Below are 24,709 nucleotides of genomic sequence, written 5' to 3'. Positions count from 1 at the left end.
ATTGATAATAGGTGAAAGATCTGCTCTAATATGGACACTAAGTGATGTTGCAGGATGATCCTGACCCACAATGAGCAGTGGGAACACCAGAGCCCTGTAGGGATGGCTGGCAAGCTAACACATTGAGCATGCACAGCTCAGTAAATTTCCTGTGAATACACATCTCCTGAGATCTCTTTATTTGATTGGAGGTGATCCTGTCCACCTAATACAGTACATGATGTGGAAGGACAAAAGCACCTGCAGGAGCTGTGGTGATGACTCACAGGGTAGAGCATCTGCTGCTCTCTCAGAAGAACCACATGGACCCTAACAATTGGGTAAAGCATGTCAGTGATTACTTCATAAAGTGTGTGTCCGAGAAACAGCCACATTATCCACACAAAAGACACTGTCACACTGGGTACCCCTTGGTGACTTTGAATTCACTAATTAGCCCAGGATCCATGGAACATGCAGAGATCCATCTCCACCTGTCAGTTCTAAGTCCACAGGAGGGGACAGAACCCTTGAATAAGAATGATGGTCTTAAGAGTCAAGAGATAGAATTCAATTTTTATTCATAAGGAATTCATTTTTACAACAAAACAGGATTAAAACAAATAAATTAAAATATTTAAAAATATTTGAAAAGATAAAAACAGTAACAAGAACATATAAATATGAAACAACAAAAAGAAAATTTCAATTAAAATCATTACGAAAATATTTCTAAACAGCACATTCTTAATGAACATTTAGAAGCACAGGTGTATTGCTGTTTCTCCTCTTGCACACATAATGAAAGGAGGTCCCCCAAGTTGTCTCTCAAGTGCTGTTTTCTGAGAAGAAAGTAAGACCTCAATCAGTCAGGCTGGCTTAGTGGTATATAAATTTAGGGTCTCTAAGCAATGACAAATTAACTCTGAGGAAGAATACTCATCCAAAAAATTTGTTACCATTCAGGATATTTGTCATCAGGGACTCCTGAGAAAGCAACTTATTCTTCAGGAAGCTTTCTTACTGCTGTGTGTCCAATTCCAGCTCTCTTGCACTTTCTGAGACCTGGGAGAGGAAGGCAGTTTTTCAGACACTGATTTGGTGGTGAAATGCAAGGCAGCTGTCGGAAGGCTGCCTACTACCATCTCAGTTCTATTGGACAGTCAACATGGACCTTTTAACTGATATCATTGTTGCTAACTCTTTGGGAAGGGCAAAATCTCCAGAGAGCCTCAAAGTAATGTGGGCTGCCAATATGGGACCCAGACTTATACCAGTGCAAACCAAGAACAGGGCAATGGAAGGAACCTCATTGGGTTGGCAGGAAGAAAGTAGATGTTCATATGTCACCAAGGTTAAAACCAATGACAAGTACTAATTTGACATTTGCACTTTGTTCTTATCCCGCAAAGGTGCTTCCTACACAAGAAGTCACATGACCACAGAGTGTCATTTGTCAAAGAACCAAGAACTTGTTCAAAACTCTACAGAGCATCCAATCTATCACGTGGATATGCAATAATGAGGTATGTTATTAATCTGTCACCATTTCTATACTGCAGCTTCAAAAAGAGCAGACAAATATACTTGCAAAATAATTCAGTTTCTGAAATGTGGTTGGCTTCCCAGAATACTTGTGCATAGGCAGAGCAATGAACAATTCCATTACATGAGGTGGTTGGCTGGTTGTGAGTGTAAATTAGAAAGGTGGTAGGAGAGAGCAAAGATGTATCAAATTGGCAACCTTTATCAGATATTTTTAAGCTAACACAGCTGCTCGTCCCTACCAGATGACGCTGGGTCTGGACGTTGCTGGTCTTTATCTTTCTTGTTGAAGTCAACCAAATATTTCTGGTTCAGTGCACAATCAAGATGTACCTCCTTGCTCTCCTGCTTCAGTGGGACCAACTCCTTCCTACATGTGTTCTCCATCAGGAGCTGGCTGAGCAGGTTTCTGGAAATACAGTCTGCATAGTAAGATCATGCTGCCCCTTTCTCCCATTCCCACTCCCGAGTGCCACTAACTCCACCAGGACCCAGATACCCATGAAGACTTAATAGAATTCATTTTGATACGTATAAGGCTGCTGCACAAACCACAAAGAGTAAATTCCGGGAAGAATAAATTATTTGTTTGGCCTGAGCACCAATTAGTGTCCACATCTCTCAAAAAGAACATGGATCTACAACTATCCATGAAAGCCCAATGCATGGGGGCAACATCAATTAGTAGTTGGCAAACACCCTCAAAGGAGGTCAGTAGAACCAAGAGAAGGTCATGCTAACCATGTGGTCCACACACTGAGTTTTGTAAAACCTGGTATGACACCATAGGTCCAGGTCAGCCTAATAACCTGCTGACTTCAATCAGTGCTGTTCTATCTTCTGAAGATGCCTAGACAATCCTGGGATGAGTAACAGTCTTTTGTGGAACTGAAAACTGAGTCCTAATGACCCTGGCACACTGATGTGTAAACAGCACAAGAGATAGAACCAGAGCTGAAGACCGTCCAATCCAGAACAAAGAAAGTCAGAAATGGCCATTCCACAGGTGATAGGCTTTCTGACCAGGACTTACCTAGAGAAGGTAATCTCCTTCTTCAGCTTATGGTTGGTCTCATGGATCTCAGTGTTCTCCATCTCTAAGTTGTGCAGAATTGACATGACCGCCTCCTCCATTCTCTCCAGGTCTTCATAATATGGATTTGGCCTGAAGTGTGGCCTGGCCCCAAATGATAGAATCCAGTGAACATCAGCATTTAGGAATATATGAGCTCAGGGTGGGTCCTGTACTACCCCAGTCCTGGAAGGACACCTTCTGAATTCTACATATTGGATCTTCTTCAGCTTCAGAAACGTGTTTTTCTGTGTCCAGGACACCAGAATCTCGGCATCCAGATGGAGGCTTCCCTGGCTCCCTTTGTTCAATCAAGAGGAAATCTGCAGTCAAGCCAGTTAAGCTATCAAGAGCCTCGGCCACACCTCTCCATGCTCCCCCACCCCAACACACCCAGAAACCGGTGATTTCTTTTCTCCTGTTTTGATAACAGACCTTATATCAACACAAAATTATAATCTGCACAAGGAATACAAATAAACAGACAAACGTGGCCACATAGTCAAAGAACTGTGCTGTTGACAGTGGGGCTCCCAGAACAAAGCATTCACATCACCATGAATGTGTTACAGGTAAATACTCAGGCCAAGACATAGACCCCTAGATTCCAAGTGTGGAGGGAAATATAAACATATAAATGTTGTACATATGCATTTGGATGTATGCACATACAGACTCACAGACTGAGAAATACCCACAAAAAAGAGAAATGTAAAAACAGAGTCAGAGAAAGAGAAAGAGAAATATGGAAACAGAGAGTACTGTGAAAACCAGGAGAAATGCATCCACCATTGCTGTCTCAGAGGGCAAGACACACAGACAATAACAAACAGGCCTGAGCCTGAGACCTTCTACTCAAGCATTGAGATGAACAGTTTGGTACCAGGCCCCTCAGGCTGCTGCGTGGATCTTCCAGCACTCAGTCCCCTGCCTAGCAAGTACAGAGACTCACCATAAACTCACTGCAATTACAATCTTGCAAAGCCACCATCTGTCAAGGGCTTTGCAAATGCACACTAGACACTCACTCTCCCTGACTTTATCCCCGAATTCTTCATTCAGACCACAAGATCTGCTTTTCAATAAATGGAAGCAGATGAGTCCATTTTCCATCTCGCTCCTCAGGAAGGGTCAAGGTTCTGAATCTCCTCTATATGGGAGGTGAGGTTTAGCACAGGGTGGTTAGGGAGGCACAGCTTTCTAGAACCCAAAACCTTAATAGGATAAGATGAAGGTGACCTTGCAGACCCAGGAATGAAACAAGAGCATTTGGAGCGATTCATACCTGTTCTTCATGGATCTCTCTGTCAGAAACCTCAGGCGATCTCTCAGGTCATTTCTCTCCTCGGTAATGAGCTGCAGCTCTTTAATCAGCCTCTCCTTTTCCTTCTTGGCCTGATTCTCGCTTAGTTCAGTGCCAGGGGATGATGTTTCTCTCCCAGCGTCTGTAGGTAGAAGAACACAAGTGAACCTGCATGGGGAGAATGCATAGAGTGTACATAGACCATAGTTAGGCCTAAACAGGAGAACAAGCCTGGAACCCAGTGTCACTGCTAGGCGATTGGTCTATGCTTAAGAGGCCTCTTCAGTGGATCTCAGTTCTCCCACTACTCTATAGAGACCAAGAGATGTAAGCAGCCAGGTGTTCCCTATGCCGGACATCAGGTGCTTACATGGACCACGGAGATGGCTTCTCCAGGATTATCATCAGCTGAACAGGGTACAGCTTGGTTTCAGGACCCTCACCCCTGTGGGTTCGAACTCAGATGATAAATTCACCATCCACAAGACTTGAGTGATTGGAGACACTCAGATGTCCTACCCTGATACTCTAGGCCAACAACTTTGGATTTAAAACACATTTCCATGGAGGACATGGTCAACAGACTTATCAGTTCCCCTATTTGAAATACCAAATGCCCGAGAAGTTCCAATAGGTTACAGGATGAATCTTGGTCCACATGTTCCAAATACTTTTGGTATTTTAGAAACATGGATTTAAAACGCATTTCCAGGGAGGATATGTTCAACAGACTTATCAGTGTCCCTATGAGAAATACCAAATGCCCCAGAAGTGTGAATAGGTTACAGGCTGAATCTTGGTCTACACGTTCCAAATAGTTTTGGTATTGAAAAAAAATTTTTGTAACATACAACCTCTAATATATAAAGCAAACGATGACCCTGCCAGTTAGAAGAAATCAGAGAAGGTCTAAGAACATAAGGTTATTGCCTGGAGCACAATCTCTCCCTGTTACTACTGTCAGATATCCACTGTATTTAAAGAAGCAGTGATAGTGAAATACATTGCTGCCCTGTCTAAACTCAGAAAAGGTGGACCCTCCATGACTACTGATGGTGTTATTATATCAATGTAACATAACAAATGCACTGAAACGTAAAGACCAGAAGTTCACAGAATAATAGCATTGGCCTTACCATATCCTCCCAGTGGGGATGGGGAAACTAAAGTTCTGAAATCCTTGACTTTAAGGAATTGTGATATTCATGGAAATTCAATTCCTTTTCAGATGCTCCAGTTGTTGTGGCCCATTGCTAGAAAGGTCAGCTTAAGCCTGCAGCCCCCCGGTAGGAAGCTCAAAATACACTGCCCAGAACTTACTCAACATTCCCCAGAAGTGCTGTCTTTGTCCATCATTACTTTGAGACGAAAGGCCAGACTCCTTCACTCTAGTCTCTCCACAATCGATGTTCCCCCTCCCAAAACGCTTGCGAAGACGGGAAAACATGTCTTAGCTTGTAACCGCCAGACTCAGACTGAGAGAAACTAGGGCACTGGTCGTCACTACAACACTGGTGACATCACAGAGGATGCCAGAACTCTCTAGGAGACAATAGAATGTCCAAGAAGGGACAGCTGATGTCATGGGGAGCAGACTTTGCCTCCTGCTAATGTTCTCCCTGTACTGAGCATAAGCTGAGGTGCCCTTTCCAGGAGACTTTCCTGGGGAGAGCCACTGAGCATCTCCTGCTTCCAAAGCCAAATTTTCCTCAAGGCTTGATTATAAAACCTTAGTAATTCCTATGCATCTAAATGAATGTTTCCTTTCAAATCTTTCCCAAAAAATGTCTCACTAACTCAAATTGTCCTCATTCACCAATGTTAGCCATTAAAACTTCCTGAGATTTCATACCAGCTTGAATATGCAGTCAAAAGTTCTCCTGTCTCATTATGTACAGGTGCTTTATATCACATCAAGAAATATTCTGCATGGTAGGTTACAGCATGGGCGTGTGTTAGGGGAACACTCATGAAGTCGTGTGCTTAGCAATTGACAATTGCCAGAAAATTCCTTAGTTAAAAGAGTTGAAGTCTTTATGGTGCTAGGAACAGTGTGGAGACCAGTTGGCAGACAAAAGTGCAATATTGGAGCCACCAATGAAGGGAACCTCATGCTGCTTGTGGGGTTCTCCTTTCTGCGCCAATGTCGCCAAAGGAGCACTGCTGACAGGCCTTCTATCAGAAGCTGAGCCTCTATCAGAAAAATAAAATAGTCAAGAGATATAGGGGGTGCAGATAAAGGTGTAGGACGAGGCTATACACATCACTACGTAGATGGAGCAAGGATCCAGCACTTGTGCTCTGGGTCATGGGCTTCCCCACAAACACAAAAGCATCTGTCACAGTAAAAAATGGATACTGTATTGAGTGCACACACCAACACTGATTGATCAGATCCATACCCCAGATTTTGGGGGCAGATCCATGGCCCCAAATATCTTCCTCTCAACTTATACAGCAAAAAATAAGAAAGAAAGAAAAAAGTCAAAACAAAAAGCTCAAGCTTCTCATATGAGGATTGCAGGAAGTGTGATCTGGTGGTCAGTTCTGATTAGGCCATTTTAGATAGAACAGTGCACTTGGATGCTTAATGTGATGGGTCCTATATAAAGCTTTCTGCAATATTGGAATTTTAACAAGCCTCATCCAGAACATACAGAACAGGAAAGGATGTGATCACCATGTCCTTGCTCTCTATCAGGTTATTTTTCTGTGTCCGTGATTGTCAGCCATAGACAGCAACAATCTGAAATAGCTGGTAAACATGGAACAAAGTGGCTAAAACTATAGTTGTGGGTTACACACCTCAACTGTCAAAGGCTAATGCTGTCCTCACAGTCCCTGGAGGCCACTCTTGTAAGACTGTCTACTGGAAAGTAGAAGCAGGTTTATCTGAGCTCAAAGTGAACCTGGCCAGGTAGGAAGAGGGCAACATGGGATAATTGAGACCCTGTCTAAACCAGCACAGAAACCCACACTTCCTTCAAAGCATCATCTATGAATTCTTGATTATCTACCATTCTCTCCCTACCAGTCTTTCAGACTGGAATTGTAGAAAAGAACTGGAAATGATCTTCCTATTCTGAAGACCTTGATCTCTCTTTCCTTAGGTGCACATTAAGAACTCATGCAAATGGGTATGACCATCTGAACATCTTAGTATCATCTACTCAGTATATCTAGCATAATACTGTGCCTATGGCAATCTCAAGCTTCCCTGAGTGTTGCTGACCCAGCAAGAAGTATGAAGTACTGAGGTCAAACCCCAGTGATCCTTTCAAGGGGTTAGAAGAAAGCCATCAGAGAAACTCCACTTCTTTGTCCTTAGATTAAATCAAGCTGATACAATGTGAACCTGGTGGGCTATTTAACCATGCATCTTTCTGCCAACCCCAGCTTTCTGAGTTCAGTCCATGTGAACCTGCATGGGGAGAATGCATAGAGTGTACATAGACCACAGTGAGGCCTAAACAGGACAACAAGCCTGGAATCCAGTGTCACTGCAAGGAGTTTGGTCTTCGCTTAAGAGACCTCCTCAGTGGGTCTCAGTTCTCCCACTACTCTATAGAGACCAAGAGATATAAGCAGCCAGGTGTTCCCTATGCCTTCTGATACACGCAATAAATGCAGTAAATTTTAATTTCTGTTCAATTGTTCAGTAACTTACACTTGCATATTGCTGTGGAAGTGATGGGGTTTCGTGATCAGCATTGCATTTAACAATGCATAACCAATCATCCCTCCTAGAATGACTGTATATAGAGAAAGAAAATTTATTAGAATGGTTTATAGGCTGTGGTACAGCTAATTCAACAAGGAATGGAAGGTCTAAAATGCAGTAGTTGCCCCTGTTGAAGCCAATCCCCCTAGCATAGCTGTAGCCGTTTTGTTCCATGCCTGCCAGATAGTTCATATTCTTGCTGTAATATGTCTGCCTGTCATGGTTGTCTGAAAATAATTTAACTCAGAGCAGGGTCAGGAATGATCACATAACTTGTGTATGTTTTTTTATTGGTTATTTTGTTTATTTGCATTTCAAATGTTAACCCCCTTTCCAGTTTCCCCTACAATAACCCTGCATTCCACCCCCTTCCCCAGCCTCCTTGAGGGTGCTCCCCCACCCACCCATTCCCGAACCACTGGAAGGAAGTTCTTTATGTTGTGAGGTTTCTTAATCTTAAATTTCATAATTATAAGCTTCATGTAGGACCAATAAAATTAAAGGTCAATATGAGGGCTGCAGAGATGGCTCCATGGTTAAGAGCACTGACTGCTCTTCCGGAGGTCCTGAGTTCAAATCCCAGTGGTGGCTCACAACCATCTGTAATGAGACCTGATGCCCTCTTCTGCTGTGTCTGCAGACAGCTACAGTATACTTATATATAAATAAATAAATCTTTAAACAGATAAAAAGTCAGTATGAACCTTTGTTGTCTAAAATGGCTTGAGTCAGGGCTGACAACCAGGCAGCCCTTCCAGCACCTGCCTATGAGCTCACATTTTAGTCTTTATAAACTGACATAGAAAGTCAACAAATTCTCAGCTACGTCTCTGATGATCAGTCTTACAGTGGGCATTCAATAAACCATCCCTGTCTAAGTGAGGTCAGAGTTTGTGTGGTTTATGGGGCAACTCCAGGACCTCAACGGTTTTGTCCATAAGGCTGGATATTTCAGCTGGTCTTCAGTACATGCAGGAATCCTGAAGAAGAAGGAAAATTAATAAAGCAAACTTCCTTTTTCCATGTCCTTGATATGAGCCAGCAGAAGGTGTGGTCCAAACAACAACCAACGGATTGGGTAAAGATCTTTACCAATCCTACAACAGATAGAGGGCTTATATCCAAAATATACAAAGAACTCAAGAAGTTAGACCTCAGGGAGACAAATAACACTATTTAAAAAATGGGGCTAAGAGCTAAACAAAGAATTCACAGCTGAGGAATGCTGAATGGCTGAGAAACACCGAAAGAAATGCTCAACATCTTTAGTCACAAGGGAAATGCAAATCAAAACAACCCTGAGATTTCACCTCACACCAGTCAGAATGGCTAAGATCAAAAACTCAGGTGACAGCAGATCCTGGCAAGGATGTAGAGAAAGAGGAAAACTCCTCCATTGTTGGTGGGATTGCAGACTGGTACAACCATTCTGGAAATCAGTGTGGAGATTCCTCAGAAAATTGGACATTGAACTACCTGAGGATCCAGCTATACTTCTCTTGGGCATATACCCAAAAGATGTCCCAACATATAACAAAGACACATGCTCCACTATGTTCATAGCACACTTATTTATAATAGCCAGAAGCTGGAAAGAACCCAGATGCCCTTCAACAGAGGAATGGATACAGAAAATGTGGTACATCTACACAATGGAATATTACTCAGCTATCAAAACCAATGACTTTATGAAATTCATAGGCAAATGGATGGAACTGGAAAATATCATCCTGAGTGAGCTAACCCAATCACAGAAAAACACACATGGTATGCACTCATTGATAAGTGGATATTAGCCCAAATGCTCGAATTACCCTAGATGCACAGAACACATGAAACTCAAGAAGGATGACCAAAATGGAATGCTTCACTCCTTCTTTAAAAGGGGAATAAGAATACCCTTGGCAGGGAATAGGGAGGCAAAGTTTAGAACAGAGGCTGAAGGAACACCCATTCAGAGCCTGCCCCACATATGGCCCATACCTATACAGATATTAGATAGGATGGATGAAGCAAAGAAGTGCAAGCCGACAGGAACTGGATGTAGATCTCTCCTGAGAGACACAACCAGAATACGGCAAATACGTAGCTGAATGCCATCATTAAACCACTGAACTGAGAACGGGGCCCCCGTTGAAGTAATCAGAGAAAGGACTGGAAGAGCTTGAAGGGGGTTAAGACCCCATATGAACAACAATTCCAACCAACCAGAGCTTCCAGGGACTAAGCCACTACCCAAAGACTATACATGGACTGACCCTGGACTCCAACTGCATACGTAGCAATGAATAGCCTAGTAAGAGCACCAGCAGAAGGGGAAACCCTTGGTCCTGCCAAGACTGAACCCCCAGTGAACATGATTGTTGGGGGGAGGGCGCTAATGGGGGAAGGATGGGGAGGGGAACACCCAAATAGAAGGGGAGGGGAAAGGGTTGAGGGATGTTGGCCTGGAAATCGGGAAGGGGAATAACAATCAAATGTAAATAAGAAATACTCAAGTTAATAAAGATGAAAAAAATAAAAAGAAAAAAGAAGGTGTGGTCCAGATTAGAGGTGGGCCATTCCATCTCAAAAGATCTGAATTAAAGATTTATCTTCTGATCTCCAAGGTTTGGATTACAATTAGGTCTTCTTGCTTCAGAAAATTTAATTAAGAAAAAAAATCCAATGGTGCTTATGCCTTTAGCCTCAGCATCCAGGAGGTAGAGGCAGGTGGATCTCTGAGTTCAAGGCCAGCCTGGTCTACAAAATGAATTCCAGGACAGCCAGAGCTACACAGGGAAACCCTGTCTCAAAAAAACAAAGAAGAGGAGGAGGACCAAGAGGAGGGGGTTGAAGAGAGGAAAACAGAAAGAAGGAAGGAGAGAGAGAGAGAGAGAGAGAGAGAGAGAGAGAGAGAGAGAGAGAGAGAGAGATCCCCCTCACAGGGCGTCAAGCCATTTGGCATTAGTTAATTCCAGGTACACTCAAGTTGACAACCAAGAACAGCAATCCCATTACCCGTGGTTGTGATCTCACCCTGGTAGGCTCCTCAGTAGGAGGCTGAAGCAGGAGAATTGCCATAAGTCTGATGCCAGCATGAACTACACACATGTTCCAAGCCAAGCCAATCTCAGCTACAGTTTGAGATTCTGTCTGAAAAATATGAAAGAGAAAGAAAACATAATTTCCTAGAGCAGTGTTTCTCAACCTTCCTATGGCCTCAACCCTTTAGAACAGTTCCTCATGCTGTGGTGACCCCAACTACAAAATTATTTTGTCGCTACTTCACAACTGTAAATTTGCTACTGTAATGAATCTTTATAGTAGTATAAACTATCTGATAGGAGACCCTGTGTGGGTCACGACCCACAGGCTGAGGGCCTTTGCCCTAGAGGCGGTCTTGGCCTAGATTATATAGTTCATATTAAAAGTGGGCTCTCTCAGTTTTTGAAGGTCAAGTATATTCACTTGTAACATCAAAACTTAAAAATTCAGCTGAGCTGGTGGCTGGTATGGTGTGACATCCCCCAGAATAGCTTTGCTATTTTGTTCCATGTCTGCCAGCCATTTCATATTGTTGCTGTAACACGCCTGCTGTCACTGACAAGGAGAAGGGACTTGGCTCAAGGACATGCTGACCACACACCTTGATTTGTTCTGAATGTTCTGTATGCAGTTTGCTAATCTTGAGAAATTCTACACCTGAAGGAGTGGTTCCCTGAAGCGGACACAGGTGAAAGGCTAAGGCAGATGTGTGAAGGAACATTTAACTGAGGTAGACACAGGTAAAAGGATGTTCTGCTAAAGCACGCATGTGAAAGGACACATGATGAAGGGTTCTGCACTAAGGACACACATGCATTGGTCTGCCTTGCATTCTGTAGTTGAGCTGCATTTGTTGGGACTTCATAGAACCACAGCAAAAAACCTTCTGGTGGGCTGCTGTAGTTTCTCGCTGTTTCCTGGGGCTCGGGCTGATGGGCAGAGTGATGTCAGCTGAGACAGACACATGTGCTGACGCAGGACACACGCTGAGGCCAGACCCATGGAGGACACGGGATATTGAGAGGGAGTTTGGATGGAGTTATGCTTGCGTATCTTGTTGGTCTGGGGTCTCTGGTGATCTCTGCTCGCCTGAGAGCTGCTCTTACTGACTGTGTAGCATCTTGACTGTTTTTGTTCCACTTGGACAGCCCTCAGGACCAGGCTCTCCTCTCTCTTAACCATGGCTGCTGTCCTCTTCCTCTCTCCTCTCCATCACACATGTTCTTCCTTTATTCTTTGGCAATTTCTACTTCCTTCTTCCCTCCTCATGATCCTCTCTAGCAAAGCCCTCAAAGCTCACCTCCCCCATCTCTCTGCTGTGCAGCTGTTGGCTGTTGGCTTCTTTATAATCACAGTTAACTGGGAACAGGGTCAGTTATTTGGGGTTAACCAGTCCTGAGTTCCACAAATTAGCATTAAAATACAAGCAGAATTAGGCCAATACACTACAGGGGTTTTTGTTTGTTTGTTTGGTTGGTTTGGTTTAATTTTCATTTACCTTTTTACTTGTTATTTTATTTTTGGCAATTTTTTATTAATCGGTTATTTAATTTATTTACATTTCCACTGTTGTCCTGCTTTCCACACGCCCCTCATCAAACCTTACATCCCATTTCTGCTCAGCTTTGCCTATGTGACAGTGCTCCTGCACCCACACATATCCATTCCCACCTCACACCTCTAGGATCTGCCTTTGGTGGGGCTACAGGACTCACCTAGAACCATAGAGCATCCTTGCATACACTTTGGCTGGCAGTTTGGCCCCTGGGAGCTTGGGGATTAGGGAAAGAGGATCTGGTCAGATATTAAAGCCAATGATTGCTGCTTTCTCTTCTTTTTTGGTTATAGGTGAAATTTTGTTTGTGTGCTTATCTTTTTTTAAATTATTGAGAGAAGATTAATTTCTTGGTCTTTCTTGGGTATAGTTTAGTTCATTGTCTTGGAGTTTTCCTCCTATTAGCCTCTGTTGTGCTTTCTTAGAGAAAAGAATTGTTTAAATTTGGTTTTGTCATGAAATATCCTGGTTCCTCCTTTTATGGTGATTGAGGATTATGCTGGATATAGGAGCCTGTGTCTGCATTACATCTGCCCAAGATTTTCTGACTTTTAGAATCTCTGTTGAGAAGTCTGCTGTAATTCAAATATGTCTGAATTTATTTGATACTAGATATTTATACCTTACCCCTTTTAATGTTCTTTCTTGATCTGTGCATTTAGCGTTTTAATTATTATGTGAATGGAGGAATTTTTCTGGTACAATTAGTTTGATGTTCTGTAGGCTTGTTGTACCTTTATGGCCTTTTCTTTCTTTACCTTATGGAGGTTTGCTGCTATGATTTGTTGAAGGTGTTTACTGGATCTATGAACTAGAAATCTTAATTCTCTTCTATATCTATTATCCTTAGGTTTCAACATTTAATTGTGTCCTGAAATTCATGGATGTTTTGGATTCAATAAACCATACATGTTTATCTGAGATGGGTGTTTTGTGCTTTGTGGGATGACCTCCTTGACCCCAGGCTGCATGAAGAATCTCAGCTGACAATGGGGACATAAATTATAAGTATGTGTAGCAAGACCCAGGCCTCTTCCAGGTTCTTGGATATTAACTGAGAACCTCAAATACAGTAGTAATGTGATAGTGTGGTGTGAATCTAGTTACTATTCTCTATTTTGATATAGATGACTCTTTTTGTGTCATGGTCAGCTTATAATGACTAGAAGACCTAAGCTTGAGAATAACCAAAGACTACATTGCTTCTCTAGCAGCTGAGCTTTTAAAAGTCCTGGTGTGACAGCAACTGTTGGTGGACATTCTGGATTATTCCTTCTGTACTTTAACTCTCTGTGTCACTTCCACCATTAGTTCAATTCCATAAATTGTAAATTCCTCATTTGGAAGAAACAGTCTTTTTTTTTAAAGATTTATTTATTTATTTATTTATTTATTTATTTATTTATTTATTATATACAAGTACACCGTGACTGTCTTCAGACACACCAGAAGAGGGCATCATATCTCATTACAGATGGTTGTGAGCCACCATGTGGTTGCTGGGATTTGAACTCAGGACCTCTGGAAGAGCTGTCAGTACTCTTAACCACTAAGCCATCTCTTTAGCCCAAGAAATACTTTCTGAATATGATCTGAGATTGGCCATGGAAAAAGGGTAGCTTGAACTGTCCCACCTAGGTTCTCAGCCTGCACAGGCCTGCGCTCCAAAAGAAACCTGTGTTCACAGCTGTTGGCTGGCTAAGAAAGATTTCACGAGACGTGATACACAGCCCTCGGACTTCTGCTCCAGTCATCTGCACAATTTTTTCCGGACGATATCCTCATACCTCCAGCAGGCGGGTGATGAAGCTTTCCACTCTCAGCTCCCCTTCAGCCATCTTGTGGCCACCAGACTCTCCTCCCTGCAGCAGGAACAAGGGCTTCTCCATGGTGGCTGCAGCAGCAGTGGTGGTTTGGCATTCTCACCTAAGAGACCCTATGCTTTCTACCCCAGTTCCAACTCACCTCAGGCCGGGCCTTCCCCCCATCCACTTCCCACGGAGCAGGGAGAGCAGCACCCACTAGAAATAAAAGGGAAGCCCTTGGTCCTGCCAAGACTGAACCCCCAGTGAAGGGGCTTGTTGGGGGGAGGGTGGTAATGGGGGGAGGATGGGGAGGGGAACACCCATAGAGAAGGGGAGGGGGAGGGGTTAGGGGGATGTTTGCCTGGAAACCCAGAAAGGTAATAACAATTGAAATGTAAATAAGATATACCCAATTTAATAAAGATGGAGAAAAAAATAGAAAGAAAAGTCACACATTTAAAACAGAACAATATGGACCCTAATTTTAAACCACAGCTCTGTCAATTAACTATACCTTAAGGAAGCTCAGAAAAGCAGGCCAAACAATTAATATTTTCTCGGTTTAAGTAAATAATAATGTCCGCTTCTTGCTATTGTGGAGGGAATTAAATAGATAATATGTAATCATGGAAGTTTTGAAGTACCATCCATTTTTCTGTTCATTAAATCAATCTTACTCATTTCATTGATCAAATATGTATGTTTTCTTTTCATAGTTACATGTATAATAAAACCAGTATAAAAACCTTCAGAATATTCAGTTATTATAGATATTTGTCATTTCTTACAGAGGGCAACTATGATTGACTACACCCAATTCTATAAAAAACAAAACTCAGGAAACCTGGCCCTTGGCAGCAATGAATCAAGAAATATCTAGGATGGTGGGGCATGAATTCTGCCAAGCAATGAACTCAGATAGGTGGGGTTGTGAGGAAGATGTATGGTTGAATAGCACACTAGATTCACGTTGTATCATCTTGATTTAATCGAAGGACAAAGAAGTGCAGTATCTCTGATGGCTTTCTTCTAACCCCTTGAAAGGTTCACTGGGGATTGACCTCAGTTCTTCATTCTGCTTGCTGGGGCAGCAACACTCGGGAAGCTTGAGATTGCCATAGGCACAGTATTAGGCTAGAAATGCTGAGTAGGTAATATTAAGTTATTCAGATGGTGATACCCATTTCATTTGTTCTTAACGTGGACCTAAGGAAAGACAGATCGAGGTCCTTAGAATACAAAGATCATTTCCAGTTCTTTTCTACCTTTCCTGAATGAAAGACTGGTTGGCAGAGAATGGTAAAAATTCAAGAATTGGTAGATGATGCTTTGAATGGAGGGTGGGTTTCAGTGCTGGTTTTAGACAGGTTCTCAATTACCCCATCTTGTTCTCTAAGTTGCTCGTCCTGTTCACTTTGAGCTCAAATAAAGCTGCTTCCACTTTCCAACAGGTAGTCTTACAAAGGGGCCTCCAAGGACTGTGAGGACAGCATTAGCCAATGAGAGCTGAGGTGTGTAACCCACAACTATAGCTTTATCTGAAAGACCCTCAGACAGAGGAGACTCTCGCTCCAGTCCTGAGGACAATCACCACCCCATGAACACACAGGACTCAGTCTTGATGTAAAAACAAGAAGTTTACTTTGGGATACCAATGCACTGGGGCTCGACACGGTCCTCACACAGGAGGAATGTGAGGAGCCTCAAACAACAGAAATATACAGCTTAAATAGACAGTTAAGATTACACAGTTTCCTTAGCTCAGCTATTTCGTGCCAAGGATAACTAGGCAGATGTTTCTCATCCTGGAATTCCTGGGATAAGGCTGTAACCACAGCAATGCAGCTATTTCAGTACAAAGGACATCTGACTTGATATATGTTTTCTTATCCTGGGGTTCCAGGACAAGGACCAAGGATATCTGTCTTGGCAGGTGTTTCTCTTCTGGAGTTCCCAGGAAAAGGCTATAGCTATGTCAGCCTATAGCACAGCTGCATTCAGTACCAAGGACATCTCACTTCTATAGTGGTCAGTCAGCTTCCCAGAGATGTTTCCTGTCTTCTAATTGCCCTGCAGTAAATATGTTCTGTACCCTCTGTTCTTATGGTCCAGCAGCTTCCTAGAGAGTGGGTGGGAATGTGCTTTCTGTACTTTCTGTTCTATTGTCTAATGTGTAGGGGCTAAGCGAGGGCCAGCTTAAAAGATTCTCATTCGTAAGAAATGGCTGTACTGATATCAAACGGGCATCTTTCATATCTACTTTCTTCCAAGTCTACCAGCCATCTCAGATTGTTGCTGTAATATGCCTGACAATCAAGGACATAGAAAAATAACTTGATACACGGCAAGGACATTCTGATCATATCCTGTGTTGTTATGTATGTTCTGGATGAGGTTGGTTAAAATGACAATATTGCACAAAGCTTTATATAGGACCCATCAAATTAAGGGTCACTATACACTGTCATAGCTAAAATGGCCTGGTCAGAAGTGACCACTGGATCACTCTTCTGTAACTTCACATGAAAGGCTTGTGCTTTTTGTGTTTTTTTATTTTTCTGTTTTTTCTTATTTATTTATTTATTTATTTATTTATTTATTTATTTATTTATTGTTTTATATGTTGTCAGGAAGATAGTTCAAGTCATGGATCTGTCACCAAAATATGAGCTTTGCTACCAATACTGTAAACAGTATTAGTGTATGCATTCAATAAAATAACTTGGTTTTTTTTTTTTTTTTAAGTAGGATAGATGCTTTTGTGTTTTGTGGGGTGATCCATGAAACAGGAGTGAAGATGCTTGTTTCTTACTCTGTCCACTGAGTTATGTCTCTAGGCTTGTCCTACTCCTTTGGCTGCATCCCCCCCAACATCTGCTGACTATTTTATTTTTCAGATGAAATCACACGTTATAGCTTAGAGAGGCCTGTAAGCAATCCTACTTTGGTAACTTAAGTGCAAAGAGGAGAGCCCCACACTCAGCCTGAGGGTGCATTCACTGGTGGATCCAATATTTCAGTTTCCTCTGCTAACAGATCACCACATTGTTGCCAGGACCATAATGAATGCAATTCTTTCTCCTAAGGAATCTGGTGGCAACTGTCAAATGTTAAGCACAAAGCTTCAGGTTGTACCTATAACACACACCCACATCGCAACCTACCCTACAGGCTATTTCTGGGTGTGATTTCATGCACCTGCACATGATGAGACAGGAGACCTCTTTGGCTACTTATAGGAACTGGTGTGATTTCTCAGTAATCTTTAATGGGTAATATTGCTGACTGAGGAGAATTTGAGGTAGGATGAAACATTTCTGTGCAGGGATTGGGGAGGAAGCACTCATTTAGAAACATAGCAATGACTTAGGTTTTTCCAATCAAGCCTAGAGCCAAATTTGGCTTTGGAAGCATGTGGTGCTCAGTGGCTATGCCACAGGGAAGTCCCCTGAAAAGGGTCCATCAGCTTTTGCTCAGTACAGGGAGAACATTAGCAAGGAGGCAAAGTCTGTTATCCATGACATCAGCCGTCCCTTCGTGGACATTCTATTGTCTCCTAGAGAGACCTTGGAATCCCTGTGATGTCACCAGTATCGTTGTGACAACCAATTCCCTACTTTTTCTCTTAGTGTCCAAAGGATATATCCACAGGCATGTTTGCCCGTCTTCTCAGGCGCTTTGGGAGAGTTGATGTTGATAGAGAAGACTCTAGAGTGAAGCAAACGAAACCTAAAGGTAATGATGGACACAGGACATGGGGAATGTGGAGTAAGTTCTGGGCAGTGTATGTTGAGCTTCCTCTCAGGGGTGAGTGTGGGGGACTTCAGCTGGCCTTTATAGCAATGGGCCACAACTACTGGAACATCTCCACAGATATTGAATTCCATGATTATCACAATTCCTGAAAGTCAGGGTTTTCACATTTTTAGTTTCTCCATAACCACATGGAGGATATGGCAATGCCTATGCTATTATTGGGTGAACTTCTAGTCTTTACTTTTACAGTGCATTCGGTATGTTAAATTGATATAATAACACCATAAGTAGTCATGGAGGGTATAACTTTTCTGAATTAAACAGGGCATCAATGTACTTCACTTTCATTGCTTCTTTAAATTCAGTGACTATCTGACAGTAGTAAGAGGGAGAGAACTGTGCTCCTGGCATGACCTTATATTCTTAGAACTCCTTTGACTACCTCTGGCTGACGGGGCCAATCTTACCTTCATATATTAGAGGTTCTGTGTGGCAGATATTTTTCTACAGTAGCCAAACTATATGGAGCAGGTAGAGAAAGAGCCTGTAACCTATTGGCACTTCTGGGGCATTTGTCATTTCAGTAGGGGGAATTAATAAATCTGTTGACCATGTCCTCCCCCTACATGACTTTTTAATGCAAAGTTATTGGACTAGAGTAACAGTGTAGGATATCTGAGTATCCCTGATCAATCAAGTCATTGTGGATGCTGAATTGATGATCTGACTTCTGAAACCAGAGGGGTAGGGTCCTGAAACCAGGTTGTAGCCTGCGTACCTGATAATAATCCTGGAGAAGGCATCTCTCTGGTACTTGTAAGCCTGTGTGGGCGGGCATAGGGAACACCTGGCTGCTTACATCTCTTGGTCTCTATATAGTAGTGGGGGAACTGTGATCCACTTAGGATGCCTCTTTCACATAGACCAAACTCCTTGCAGTGACACTGGCTTCCAAGCATGTTCTCCTGTTTGGACCTCACTGTGGTCTGTGTATGCTCTATGCATTCGCCCCATGAGGGTTCACTTGTGTTCTTCTACCTACAGCAGCCTGCAGACAGACGTCATCCCCTGAAAATGTCCTAAACAAGGTGCAGGCCAACGAGGAAGAGGAGAGGCTGAATAGAGAACTGGAGCTAACTACCAAGGAGAGAAATGAGCTGACAGATCGCCTCCTTTATGTGACAGGTGGATCCATGAGCAAGAGGTATGCATTGCTCCAAACAAACGAACTTGTTCTAAACCTCATCTCCCATAGAGAGGAGATTCAGAACCTGACCCTTACTGAGGAGTGAGATTGAAAATGGACTCTCTGATTCTGCCTGTTGAAAATCTGAACTTGCAATCTGAGTGAAGATTTCAGGGATAAAGTCACTGGAGCATGAGTTCCCAGTGTACAATTGGAAAGCCCTTGACAGGTGGTAGTTTTGCAAGGTTCTAGGTGCTGTGAGTTTGTGGAGAGTGTTTGTACTTGCTAGGAAGGTGACTGAACGCTATCATCTCCTGGCAGCAGCCTTAGGTGACAGGACCCACAGTGTTCATATCAATGCTTAAGTAGAAGGCCTGAGGCTCTGGCCTGCTCCTTCTTGTCTCTGTGCCTTACACTCTGAGACAGTAATGGTGCATGCATTTCTACTGATTCTCATTGTGCTCTTTCCATATTTGTCTCTCTTTCTCATTCTCTGAGTCTGTTTACTTTTCTTTTCTTTTTCTTTTTTTTTTTTTTTGGTTCTTTTTTTCGGAGCTGGAGACCTTACTTTTCTTTTCTTGTGGGTGTGCCCCAGCTTGTGTGTCTGTGTGTGCACAGCTCTGCATGCATGTGCACAACCTTTATATGTTTCTCTATCCCTCCACCTTTGGAATTTAGGGGTCTGTTTTTTGACCTCAGGATTTACCTTTATAATAGTTTCATGGAGGTGTAAGTGCTTTATTTTGGAAGCCCCACTTTCAACAGCACAGTTCTTTGCCTGTGTAGTCACATTTGTCTATACATTTGTATGCCTTGGGCAGATTATAAGTTTGTGGCAATATCTGGTCTCATCTCCAGAATTATGTGTACTGTCTGCCTCTAGAATATTAGTTATTCGGCTTGTAGCATTCCACTTGTCACAACAGGAAAAATGAAATCAGAGGTTTCTGGATGTGTGTGTGTGTGTGTGTGTGTGTGTGTGTGTGTGTGTGTGTGTGTTTGGGTAAGCTCTGTGGTCTAGGCTCTTGACAGCATAACAGGTTTGAATGCAGATCCAGCCCTCCTGATTGAAAAATGTGAGCCAGGGGACCCTTTATCTGGGTGCTTAGCTTCTGTTGTCCTGGGCACACAATTCCAAGTTTCTGAAGCTGAAGAAGATCCAAATATGTAGAATTCAGAAAGTGTCCTTCCAGGGCTGGGGTAGTACAGGACACAGCCTGAGTTCCTCTAATCCTAAACCTCGATGTTCATTGGGTTCTATCTTCCTGGGGCCAGCCCCTACTTCAGGCCAAATCCATTTTATGAAAACTTGAAGATAAAGGAGAAAGAGGTCATGTCATTACTGCACAACTTAGACACAAAGAACATTGAACATCGTGAGAAATTTCAGGAGCTCAAGAAGGAGATTAACTTCTATCGGTAAGTACTTGTCAGAAGGGCCCATCACTTGTGGAATATCCATTCCCGCCTCTCTTTGTTCTGGACTGGAGAGCCTGTAGCTCTGGGTCCATGTCTTCTGTTGTTTGAATATCACTGTGCCGTGGGTCTTTTGGACTCAGATTCAGTTCCATAAGGGACTGTCAGTTATCACCACAGTGTCTATGCATCTTTAGAAGGCTCTGGATAGAACTACACTGATTCAGGCATCAGAGTGTTATTAGGCCAACCTGCGGCTCTGGGGTCATACCAGGTTTAACAAAGCTCAATGTGTGGACCACATGGTTAGCATGACCTCCCTTGGTTCTACTGTTCTCTTGTGGTTATTTGCCGCCTACTAATTGATGTTGCCCCGATGCATTGGGCTCTCATGGGTAGTTGTAGATCCCTTGTTCTTTTGGACAGACATGGACTCTTATTGGTGCTTGGGTCACAGGAACAATTTATTCTTCCCTGGATTGGCCGTTTGCTGTTTGTGCAGCAGCCTTACATGTATGGAGATGTATTCTTGAAGTCTTTATGGGTATCTGGGTCCTGGTGGACTTTGTGGGATTTGGCAGTTGGAATGGGAGGAAGAAGCTTCAGGATCTTACTATGCAGAGTGTGTTTCCAGCAACCTGCACAGCCGGCTCCTGATGGACCAGGCATGTATGAAGAAGAAGTTGGTCACATTGAAGCAGGAGAGCAAGGAGTTACAGCGATATTTGTTTGAGTTGAACCCGAAGGATGAAGACGAACAGGAGAAGACCAGCAACCTCCAGACCCAGCAAAATGTGGTAGGAAAAAGCAGCTGAGTCAGATTAACAATGTCTGATACCATTTGCCTATTGGATACATCTTTGCTTCCCCTATCATCTTTCTAATCTCCCCACACCCAATCAGTCACCCACCTCATGTGATAGAGTTATTCATGGCTCTGTCTATGCACAAGTATTCTGGGATGTTAACCACTCTCCAGAAACTGAATTATTGGCAATTATACTTCTCTGCCCTTTTTGAAACTGCAGTCCAGAAATGGTGACAGAGGAATAACATATCACATGACTGCATCTCCCTGTCATAGATTGGATGCTATGAAGAGTTTTGAACGAGTTCTTGGTCCTGTGACAAAGGTCATACAGGGGTCATGTGATGGTTGGAAGCACCTTGTAGGGATAAGAACCAAGTGCAAATGGCAAATGAGTCCTGGTCATTGGCTTTGATCTCAGTATCATGTGGCCTTCTCCTTTCTTCCTGCAACCCAGTTAGGTCTCTTCTCCTTTCCCCGTTCTTGGTTTTCACTGGTAGAAGTTTGAGGAGCAGCTTGTTCTCCCACAGTACTGTGAGGGTTGTTGGTGACTTTCCCCAGGCTGCAGAGATATCAGCAATGATTTCAGTGAAAAGATCAGTGCTGTCTCTGCAATGCAGCTGAAGGGACAGAAGGCAGCAACTTGACAGCTGGTATGCAGGCCCCACCAAATCAGTGTCTTAATAGCTGCCTTCTCCTCCCAGGTCTCAGGAACTGCAGGAGACATGGCATAGGACGGATCCCAGGAAGACAGCCCCCTGAGGAATGAGTTTCTCTCTCAGGAGTTCCCTGCTGACGACAATCCTCAACAGTCAAAGACTTTTTTGGGGAGAATATTCTTCTTCTCAGTTAATTTCCTCATTGTATAGAGACCCTAAATTTATGTATCCGTATGCCAGCCTGTCTCATTGAGGTCTTTCTCCTCTCTCATACCGACAACACCATTTGAGAGACATCTGAGGGGACTGCCTTGAAATCTCGTGTCCTAGAGGAGAAACAGCACTACAACTGTGTTTCTAAATGTTCATTAAGAAAATGCTGTTAAGAAATATTTTTGGTTATGATTTTCATTGAAGTTTTCTTTTTGTTATATCATAGTTATATATTCTTGTTACTGTTTTTCATTTTTTATACCATTTTAGTTGTTCATTTTATGCCTGTTTTTTGTAAATTGTATTCCTTATGAATAAAAATTGATTTGTAACTCTTGACTCTTATGACCATCTTATTCAAGGGTCCTTTCCCCTCCTGTAGGCTTAGAACTGACAGCTAGATATGGATCTTTGCATGGTCCAGTGAATTCAAAGCCACCAAGGGGTACACAGGGTGATGGTGTCTTTTGTGTATGACTTTTTTTATGGAAACACACTTTATGATGTAATCACTGACATACTGTATCCATGCTGTCATGTCTTCTGCTCATCCTAGTCTATATCAGTCTACAACACACATTCCTTATTGACTGTGTGCACCAGATATTGAGTAACACACACTCATGCCTGTAGAGCTGCAGAAAAAATGACAACTTTCACAAAGGAATATAGAATAATCCTAATCGAGAACCATGTGCCTCAGTTTTTCTTACAATACAGCATTATTATTAAACCAGAAAGATAATGACCATCAACGTCATTTTGGGAAATAGGTTTTTATAGGTGCTGTTTCACTTGATCATTCATATGCTGTGTTTTTTATTGTTGCTGATTATATTTATTTTTATCATTTAACTCAATGGATCTTTTTTTTTTTCAAATGTATCTGGGCCACTCCTGAGTGCATTTCCCTCATGATCAAAAGAGGGAATAGCATTCCCCATTGTAGATGATTGTTAGGGACCATGTGGTTCTTCTGAGAGAGAAGCAGATGCTCTAACCTGTGAGTCATCACCACAGCCCCTGTAGGTAGCTTTTGTCCTTCCAGGGCATGTGCTATACTAGATGGATATGATCACCTTCAATTAAGGAGAGAGATCTCAGGAGATGTGTATGTACAGGTGGTTGAGCGGTGCCTGCTCAATGTGGTAGCCTGCTAGGCATCCACACCGGGCTCTGGTGCCTCCACTGCTCATTGTGCATTCAGGATCATCCTCCAGCACCACTCAGTTTCAATTCCAAACAGATCTTTCACTTACTATCGATGATTATATACATTAAGCACATCTGATAAAATACAGAAGAGACTAGCCTCCTTCTACAGGCCAACTTGGCATAATGAATTCTTTTGATAGAAAGCAAGATAATTTTCTCAATCTATGCAGCTTAGGGAGGACCTCAAGAGCATCCATATTGAATCCAGACTGCAGCTGTGACCACATGTTTCTTTTCCAGAGCAGGTCTGTGCAAGCCCAGAAGTTAGGTGGGATAGTTCATGTTTCACCTTTTACCTTGAAATCTGTGATTTTATTGAGAAAGTATATTTTCCACGTGACTCATTTCCAATTTATGGAATTAAACTGACTTACTGAGAGTGGAGGTGACTGGGAGAGATTAAGTGAAGAAGAATAATCCAGTATGCCTGCAAACAGATGCTGTATCATTAGGACTTTTCAATGCTCAGCAGCTGGAGAAGCAAGGGAGAGGAATTGGTGACTCTCAGGCTTAGGTCCTCTAGTCATTATAAGCTGAGCATGACACACAAAGGGTCATAGGCATCACACTAGAATCTAGTAACTAGATTTAACCAACCTATCACATTAATGCTGTGTTTGGTGGTATTTTTTGCTCTCCTAGAACCTGGAAGAGGCTTGGGGTTTTCTAATCCTACTCATAATTTATTATCCTTCCCAACACTATGTGCTTTGTTCTGTAAATGCTAACAGCGCCATCCAATACCTAGGATATTTTCTACTGACATGTGTGACATGAGACAAAACAGTCCCTGTCTTCCCTTACCTCAATAAACTTCCTTAGAGTTCAGTGTAGTTGGAGGGTCCTTCTTTCCTCTCCAAGATCGAGAAACATTTCCAGTCTTCAGACAAGTGTGTCAGCCATTGTCCAGTGACTGTCCTGAGATGTCCACATTGTCAGCTGAGTGAGGGCAGGGCAGGGCAGGGCAGGGCAGGCCAGGGGATTGGGGCAGGGCAGGGCAGGGCAGGGCATTGGGGCAGGGCAGGGCAGGGCATTGGGGCAGGGCAGGGGTTTGGGGCAGGGCACAGCAGGGCAGGGCAGGGCATTGGGGTGGGGCAGGGCGGGGCAGGGCAGGGCAGGGCAGGGGATTGGGGCAGAGTCCATGAGATGTCAGTAGGCAACAGGCCAGCTGGGGCTAGTGTGGGTACAGGGCTTCTAGTGTGGGTGAGAGAGGAGGAAATTAGGAATGGTCAGATTCTGATGCAGCACATAGGCCGGAAGCAGCTTAGATCATCTCAGTGCCATATAGGGACATTGTAGAAACTGATGGGCAGTGTGGGGATGGTAGGATCCCATATAGTGCTCTCTGCAGGTGTCAGGAGAGCATACAGTGGCTCTGTCAGACTTATGACAATCAGGCAGGCACTGGGTGCAAGTGAGAATCATGGGACAAGTCCTGTGTGCAGCCTG

At 43.0% G+C, this 24,709-nt stretch overlaps 1 protein-coding gene across 1 annotated transcript; it reads left to right on the top strand.

Annotated features, from left to right (window-relative positions):
- Positions 1–16,650: 16,650 nt before the first annotated feature.
- LOC134483546 (disks large homolog 5-like) lies at positions 16,651–20,680 on the top strand. Its single transcript, XM_063278777.1, has 3 exons — positions 16,651–17,742; positions 18,808–18,967; positions 20,225–20,680. The coding sequence occupies exons 1-3, from the start codon at positions 17,661–17,663 to the stop codon at positions 20,370–20,372; spliced, it is 390 nt and encodes a 129-aa protein (XP_063134847.1). The 5' UTR covers positions 16,651–17,660; the 3' UTR covers positions 20,373–20,680.
- The last annotated feature ends 4,029 nt before the right edge of the window (positions 20,681–24,709 follow it).

This window comes from Rattus norvegicus, chromosome 19, assembly GCF_036323735.1.
Source record: "Rattus norvegicus strain BN/NHsdMcwi chromosome 19, GRCr8, whole genome shotgun sequence".
In the NCBI taxonomy this organism is placed as follows: domain Eukaryota; kingdom Metazoa; phylum Chordata; class Mammalia; order Rodentia; family Muridae; genus Rattus; species Rattus norvegicus.
This window is presented reverse-complemented; position numbering and strand designations above follow the sequence as displayed.

What these genes read in the sequence shown, in the direction of transcription:
- LOC134483546 (XM_063278777.1), top strand. Translation starts at nt 17,661, where the DNA reads ATGTTTGCCCGTCTTCTCAGGCGCTTTGGGAGAGTTGATGTTGATAGA. An exon ending in GAAGCAAACGAAACCTAAAG is followed by an intron (nt 17,743 to 18,807) that starts GTAATGATGGAC and finishes TTCTACCTACAG; the next exon opens with CAGCCTGCAGACAGACGTCA. An exon ending in GGTGGATCCATGAGCAAGAG is followed by an intron (nt 18,968 to 20,224) that starts GTATGCATTGCT and finishes TCCTGGGGCCAG; the next exon opens with CCCCTACTTCAGGCCAAATC.